The sequence below is a fragment of the Apis dorsata genome, unplaced genomic scaffold (assembly GCF_000469605.1).
Source record: "Apis dorsata unplaced genomic scaffold, Apis dorsata 1.3 scaffold_358, whole genome shotgun sequence".
Classification (NCBI taxonomy): Eukaryota; Metazoa; Arthropoda; class Insecta; order Hymenoptera; family Apidae; genus Apis; species Apis dorsata.
Genome location: NW_006263623.1, coordinates 243315 through 251580, shown reverse-complemented (window position 1 = coordinate 251580; position 8266 = coordinate 243315). Strand labels below are relative to the sequence as shown.

The following is an 8266-nucleotide window of genomic DNA, read 5'->3' as shown; positions in this document are numbered from 1 at the left end:
AAAAAAAAAAAAAAAAAAAAAGAAAAAAAAAAGAAAAAAAAGAAAATTTATTGTAATGAAGCTACTGTGATGTTACTGTTGAATATAAAAAAATTATATATATAAATATATATATATATATACATATATATATACATGAAAGATGCTGTATTTAAAAATTGTACGAGGAGTGTTTTCTTATTTACACCTTCTTGCTGAACAACGATTGTGTATTAATTGTATTGTGGAAGTGGAAATATGAGAAAAATTGAAATGAAAATATTTATAAAAAAGAACAAATTGGAAGATTCTTTCTGTTTCTATTCATTCTTTTTATCTTTTCTTTCTCCTCCAGCTCGTTCTGTTGGCTAATGATATCAGTTCAACGCTATCAAAAATACACATTTTTCAGAGAAAAATACTTTTTATTTCGCAGTTCATAGGTAACTCTTCTTTTTGGTAGAACAATCTTGAATCGGATTCAGACGGATGATTTATGCTCGAATGTTTTTCAAGTTGTTCAAACACAGCCATTGATAATACAATGCCGAATAAAAGCTCATACTTTGTCGAATATGATGAGATTACGAGTGAATCCGATTACTCTAAACGTATCTCCTTCTTCTCCTTCTTTGTCTTTTTTTTTTCCTTTTCTTCAATTTTTCCTTTCATTTTTTTTTTTTTTTATTTTTTATTTTTATTTTCTAAACGATTATTTCTCGATTACCATCCGTCTATGATACGTGCACACGCAAATTGGAATATCTAATACGTGTTTTTCAAGGTGTGTGCACAATTGTGCGAATACTTGCGTGCATACAACTTCTGCGTTGTACTAATCAGTTTTGCTTATTAATTTCAAAAAGGACATATACGAATTTTTATGCGCAAGCTTCACCGCTTGAAGCTTCGATATACTATTAAATTACGTATTTTAAAACTAGATCGCATTTGTATTTTTGCAGAGAATGAGGCGCACGTTATAAAATCAGATTTATTTACAATTCTACAAGACCGATTTATATTTCCTGTACAAATCGTTTAATCGCAAGAACGTATGCGAACTTTTAAAAAAGTCTAGTCACCATATTAAAACATTGCTTCTGACTCTAGACGCAAGCCAGTATCATATATTTAACAGAAATACTTCTTTCTTATCACGTCAAATATCGCTAACTGTGATTCATCGATGCGCTGTGTAACTAAGGTACATAGTGCTTTCGTGAAAATGTTTATCACTTTTTTTTTTTTTTTTCATTTTGTCGTTTTTGACCATTGGCATCGCGTGCAAAGCCTTATACAGTCTTATTTAAAAAACGCAGACCGAATGGTCGATGTATTATGTACAGTTTACGTACAATTAGTCACACTTCCAGGAATCCTGAAAACAACTTTAAGACAAATTAGCATAGTCTTATTGTCAATTTTGAATGCCACTTCACCATTTTGCCCTAACACTCCAGTCTTTTGGTGTCCAATGAAGACACTTAGGATCTATTCTGATTTGCCTCTTTTCCATTGCGGCTGTGTGTTGCTCGATAATCTCCCTGTGAATAAACATGTTTTGTCAGTGAAGTAGTGGAAGAAATCCTCGGTATGGAAAGAAGCTAAATGTCTGCACGACTCGTTTCCTTTAATGACGCATAGACTAGCCAATTACCTATTCAATGTCACAATATATTGTCCTTTGTAGTAATTAATAAGATTCAAATTTTGAAGCGTCGATATCACGTCTTCTTTCTTAATCGACGTCAGCTCGCATATCTCACTTATCGTGATTTGAGGTTTTTCATTTTCTACTAATGGCTTTACGTTCAATAGAATGTCCAATATAGTATGAGCCCAATAACTTCTATAAGATAATAATCCCAAATCCGACAATGGTTTTTCAGGTGAACCTGTTTTACCTTCGAATTTGGATAATTCGTATGAAAATTCTATTAATAATTTTCCGTAACCCCTTCTTTGATACGGTGGCAGTGTAAGAATACAAGCTACATTGTGATCTTCGGACGATTCTTTCTCCTTCGAGAAGTAACCAACTATATGGTATCCTCTACTATCAAAATTTGTCATTATATAAAATAAGAATGGATCTGTGTCATAATATAGCGTTTTATGATCCAAAAATAATTTTGCTAATAGACATAGATTTTGTGCGTAATTTTTGTTTTTTCGACCGTCAATTTCAAAAAATGATATTGAACCTTTTCTATATATTTCATTGCCAGGTGGATGTCTTAAATTACATTTTGCTAAATGTCGCTCTAAACATTTTCGACTTTTTCTATATTTCAAACAGAATTCACAAATGTATATACATGGTAAATGTACCATCTCTTGCGGATATGGACTGAAATACCAAGGTCTTATTCTATGACGACCCAATTCTATCAGTTCAACATTTTTCATTCTAGTAACTATATCATCGTGATGATGCGCCACTAATGAACCAGTTGGCCTTGGACCAGGTGTTTGCGGTGGACCATCCTGAGAATCATCATTTTCTATAAATGTGGCCTTTCTTTTTCTAGACATTTTCTTTTGTAATGCAGCTTGCAAAACTGCAGAACCATTGACTGGTTCATTACAAAGGCTACTAGGGCTAGGTGGTCTACTGGGTACTTGTTTTTTTGGCGTTGCTGCACCAGTTCCTGGTGTGGTTCCATCTCGACGAGGGTATTGGACTTTTCGAGTGTCCAAACAATCTTCCGTAACCCATTCATCTAATCGTTTATTGACTAAAATATTGTACATTTAGTTAAACGGTTGTTTATGTACATATATGTAACACCTCTCTTCTTAATTCGCGTTATACTTACAATCTACATAGTGAACATAATAACACTTGACACCATGTACTTCTTTAACACTGATGATTTCAGCAAGAGCTGTGGATGACAAAAGGAAATTTTTGATAAACCTTTATTATTACACCTAAATAAGTGGAATCATAATAGACTCCCAAGAAACAATAGAAGACAGCATGTCATACAAACTATTATCATCCAAGATACCTAAACATAACCTAAAAGTTGAACTAAACAAAATGTATGGATAATGAATATCAATACTTCATTAAATACATTTCTGACTTATAGAATATGATTGCAACGATATTAATGAATAAAAATATTAGTATGTCTATGAAATATGCGATTCAATAACACACTTATTAAATGGTTTTGTCATACAAAAACATATACGTGATTTCGAGAAAAAAATCACAAATTTCTTAAATATGGATTAATTAATCAAAAATGAACACTTTACTTACGCCAATCATCCGTTCCATGCATTCTGACTGGTAAACGGCAGCCTTCCACCAGCGAATTCTGAAAGTAAGGTTAGAATCTTATAAGATATACATATTCGTAATCACCAGCTTCTCAATAAAAAATTATTAATATAATCATGATCAGTACATCGTAATACTTACCACTGAGTCGCATATTGTTTCGTGCTCGTCGTGTTCCTCGATCATTTCAATCACAAATGAAGAAACTTTCCACCGAACACGATTTTGTTTTGAAGCGTTCACGGTACTGACGCGAGCGCCGCACCGCTCGCTTCGCATATAAGAAGAACTATGTTCGAACATATTCCCGCACTATCGAAATATTGAATCGAAAAGTTTATATTGAATATCGAAATTTCGATTACCGCGAAATTCAACTTTAAAAACTAAGCGCTAAAACATCAATCGTTCTTATACTATCTTCTATTATTTTACAATATTAAAGAGAATATTATTTTCTTTTATCCAATTTTCTTTTATTATATTTTAAACACTTGTTACATATTTTTATGTAAATATTATTACTAAATTATTTATTATTATTACTATATTATTACTACATTTATTACTAAATTATTTTAAATAAAAACAAAATCTTTTTAAATTTTTTTAATTTGGAAATACAAAATTTAATATAAAAATCAAAACTTGATAATTTGTTAAAACGATTAAAAAAAATAAAAAGTACAAATAGAGATTCGTATTCGTATATGACATCAAATAAAATTCCCCTTTAAGAATACGATGGGTTGTCGAGGTACGCGAGATAATTAAGTAAGAATAATTCAAAGGAAGGTGAATAGCAGGGTTACTGCGATATATCATGAAAGATGCTCGCACTTGCACGCAATTAATTTTGAAATACATATCATTTCGAAAGAGGAGAATTTAGTATAACGCCGTTTCCCGCGTGTATTTCGCACGTTCTCCCCTTCGTCTTCCTTCTTTGGCGTTGCTTTTAAGGTTTGTAACGTAAAGCTATTTTAGTCACTCGAGACAATTTGAGGTGACATCTTATTCTACTTCGTCCCGTTGTAAAAGAGTAATATCTATACGTAGACATCGTAAGTTCCTTCTCTCGTCTCTGTCTATCCCTCTGAGGCATAAATTTCGTATAAAATATTCCCAGCATGAAAATATTCTCTTCCCGGTGAAGTGACATCTTATTCTATTCAATTCGTAGCGCAAAACAATCCAACTCTGCGAGATTACGTAAATTCCCTTTCCGTGTACCAGGCCGTTAATGCGAAGTCATACTTGAAACATCGTGCAATTTCCGCCGTTACTTACGAATCCACCCCTTTTATTCCGATTACGTTATTCAATACCGACTAATTACAAGCAATAATGTCGACGTTTGTGAGGCTAATCAGATTTCAAATAGACCTTCATTCGTCACTAAATTATCGCAGTATCGTTGAACTTTAAAATCCTTATTCTACTCCTTTCCCTGTTTCTTTTTTTAAATAATATTCCAACGATATTCAAATCATCCTATTTTTCTATATTTTTTATTCATGAAAACAAAAAAATTGATTAATTTTTTATATAAAATATAATATTTTTATTAACTTTGTAAAATATTTATATATATATATCCTTATATACTTACGTAATTTATATTTTAAACAAAAAACAAGCTTTCATCTAAATTTTAAATATCAAAAAGCAATATATAAATATATATCATTTTAAAGCATAAAAATTATCCAATTAAAAAAAAAACCTACCTAAAATTCACACACTTACTCGATGCCAAGTGTCTCCCTTCGATCCCATCCCTTTTCTCTCAAGTCTCGTGAGAGTTGCGCGAAAAAGAAAAAGAAGAAGAAGAAAAAATAATAATAACGATCATCGTTATTTTCAGATATAACAGTTTCTATAACTAAAATTACGACTGGTTCGATCGACCGTGTCGTATCGAGTGTTCACCGTCGGCTGCCTCCCAGTCCTGCGAGAGCCCCACCCGGTGTACACACGGTTTCCTACGCCTATGTACCCCGGCCCGTGTGCACATATATGTACGCGCGAAATCTGCACCGGTTACATATATGCGCCCGTGCACATAAGTGTACTCACATCGGGCATATATAAGGGTTGATAGTGCTCCGGCGAGCAAGCCACCCTTATGTGCAGGGCGTGGCCAGAGTCCACCAATCAGAGGGCGGGGAATCCCCGAAAGACCAAATCGAACGAAGTAAAAATTTCAGCGGTCGCGTCAAACGCCGACGCCAAAGGGGATGAGCGCGGTTGATCCGGGCTTTGCATTTTCGTTACTTATCCTTGGTTCGGGGTCTACCACTCACTCCAGTGTATCTTTTCTTATTTTTATTCCGTTTCTCTTCCGGTTTTCGCGTGATCGTTTAATTGCGATTAAGGGATGCGCCGTAGATTTGGTGGGATGAAATTAATTGTTACGATTTCGAAGAAAGTTCGTTAGATTGTTATTTTTACTCCGTTCCTGCGAGTTTAACTCGTTTAATCGTGGTTTAAGGGGTAGATGTTGAATTAATTCTGAAATTGGAAGAGAAATGAATATTTAATACTTTTTATTCTTATTTATTTTTTAGGGATTTTTAAAAAATGTATTCAAGGAAAAGTAACTAAATAAATCGCAATAAGCATATAAAAATATTTCGCGCGAATAATAACGCAGAAAACGTAATCAAATTCTTTTTACATGAATAATAAACCTAAATACAGATTCACAAAAGTGATATTTATCATCAGAACTTTCTTCTTTACAGAGTAAGTATTTACATATATCCTCTTATTTTTCTATACCATTTAATTAACTTATATAATACCAAATAAATATGTAATATACTATATACACAATAATGTAATGTATATAATTATGTAACACTTAAATAAATGTAATATAAATGTATATATAATACTACAATAAATACAACGTTACAAAAATAATTATTACTTTTTATTTATTACCTTATACCTCATACCTTAAATCCTCCCGATATTTCCATAAAAATTACCATGTCTTATCAACCGTCGAAAAAACATCTCATCGTCGACACCATTGCATTCCAGTGGACGTAACGGAAAACCACCCTATACGTTTGTCGCAAACGAAAAGAGAAAGAGGATATAACTAGGAAGTAAAAGAAAGAGAGAGAGAAGTAAGGTAGACAAAGTAGCGAGGTCTGCGTTTAATAGCCGTAGTGTTACCTCAGAGGCCTTTCGCCATTAAGAATCCCGCAAGACCATCCTCGCGGGCTCTCTCCGGCTTCCAGGCCGCGTTACCCCTTTCCGCAATTCCGACATATTACACGGTGCCCCGGCGGAGTGGATGTAATACATGTTCGTAGCCGACTATAACTATATATCGCCGGTAGGTAGACCTCGGTACCACTAAAATCATTAGAAACACGTGCGCCATGCAGCGCGCAGAATCCCCGTCCCTTGCCATTAGAATGCTTAGACGGTGTTGTATCCGGAGATCAATATCAAAACAACGCCGCATGACCGCCCACTCTGACGGAAAATCCGAAGCGAGGAAACTCGACGTGTTTTCCTGGAAAACTCGTCTTGAGTTGAGTGATATTCGATGTTTGCAATGGCTTTTCTTTCTTGCAGGATGGTTTTTATTTTTAAATTGGAAAGAAGGATCGAGTGAGTTTTGGGAGGGTGGATTTTGGGAGGGTGGATTTTGGGAGGTGGATCGATGATTAGATTTTATGATCGCGTCAATGATTGATTTTATGTAATTTGAATTTGATTGTTTGATGAAAGAAGCGTTATAATTGTTATAAGAATTATTAATTAGTTGTCGATGATGCATATTCGAACAGTAATTTTTGAATTATTTATACTTTTTAATGATAAAGTCCGATAAGTAAATAACGAAAGCTCAATTTAGCATTTTGTTGTAAATGTAAATAAATAAATTCTTAGAGAACCTACGAATTTTACAATTTTTAAAATTCCTACGATTCATAAAATCGATCGAAACTATATCGAGCATCTCTAAAATGGGAATCTCTAAAGTGTCTCGTTTAAAGACATCGAAACGTGGTCATAAATGAAAAACGATATCCGCCATCTTTAGCCCAGGTGAACTTCTTGTTCCGTTTGCCGAAGGTAACGACTGACCTCTTCGCAGAATTTTTTCGCGCGCGCTTGGTTTCACCCCTCTAAAGCAAACTTTGCGTTCGCCTCAAAGGGGGATAGGGTTCTCTCCAACCTTGTTAATCGTTTGCACACGGTATACATGCTTCATGGTGGACTAAATATGTTGTGCTGCTCGAGAACCGAAAATGGAAGACTCGATCTTAGATAGCACATCTGAAACATACAAAAATTTTCAACATATTAGTTAAACGCAATGTATTAATTTGTAAATTATTTATAAGCCAAGATGATCAAAATTCTTGATCTTGATACCAAAATATATTATTAATATTTAAGTTAACATTATAATCTAATTTAACTTCAACAGAATTGTTTTGGTTTTTGTATAATTCAATTATCAATATCTTTCTCTAAAATTCTTTCTCTATTAATGTATCATTGTTACATTGATTAAACCTTCAAAAACTAATTAATACATACACCACTCGATCAACGACCGAAAAAAACATATGCATTATAACCCTCTCGTTTCTCAATCAAATTGTAAACTTTCGCAACAACTTACGTGTCTACTTTCGCCCCTTTTTCATCGAATTACGTCAAAGGGGAGGAAGCGATGAGGTGGATGACGAAGGTGAACGAGAACACGAACGACAAGGAAAATGTAAAATAAAGAAAGAAGGTCAAATAAGAGGAAAAAGAAGAAGAAGAAGAAGAAGAAGAAGAAGCAGGTCGTACTTTCCTCGTCGCGCTGCTTAAAATTCATAAGGCGCTCTGTTTACTTACTAAAGATACGCGGCCCTCCACCCCTTTTCGCCGGCGTGCCACCCCGGAACGCTCACCGAGGAGAGAGGCCGTGCTTTATCGCGGAAAATAAAATTATTGGTTGCACTTTTC

General features: G+C 34.1%; 1 protein-coding gene and 1 long non-coding RNA gene across 2 annotated transcripts; both read right to left on the bottom strand.

The window, feature by feature from the left end:
- Window positions 1-633: 633 nt before the first annotated feature.
- LOC102677216 (histone acetyltransferase Tip60) lies at window positions 634-3595 on the bottom strand. The gene is made up of 5 exons (XM_006618517.2): window positions 3419-3595; window positions 3257-3314; window positions 2802-2870; window positions 1640-2720; window positions 634-1526 (listed from the first exon to the last, which is right to left on the bottom strand). Exons 1-5 carry the CDS (start codon window positions 3578-3580, stop codon window positions 1418-1420), a joined length of 1479 nt encoding a protein of 492 aa, XP_006618580.1. The 5' UTR covers window positions 3581-3595; the 3' UTR covers window positions 634-1417.
- Window positions 3596-6986: 3391 nt separating this feature from the next.
- LOC116185981 lies at window positions 6987-8226 on the bottom strand. The gene is made up of 2 exons (XR_004150886.1): window positions 8156-8226; window positions 6987-7582 (listed from the first exon to the last, which is right to left on the bottom strand). It is a non-coding gene; the product is annotated as an uncharacterized LOC116185981 (long non-coding RNA).
- Window positions 8227-8266: the final 40 nt, after the last annotated feature.

Excerpts from the sequence above, each read along its gene's own strand:
- LOC102677216 (XM_006618517.2), bottom strand. The coding sequence starts at position 3,580 with ATGTTCGAACATAGTTCTTCTTATATGCGAAGCGAGCGGTGCGGCGCT. Across the intron at positions 3,315-3,418 it reads AAACAATATGCGACTCAGTG|AATTCGCTGGTGGAAGGCTG; the intron begins GTAAGTATTACG and ends CCTTACTTTCAG. Across the intron at positions 1,527-1,639 it reads TATATTGTGACATTGAATAG|GGAGATTATCGAGCAACACA; the intron begins GTAATTGGCTAG and ends GTTTATTCACAG.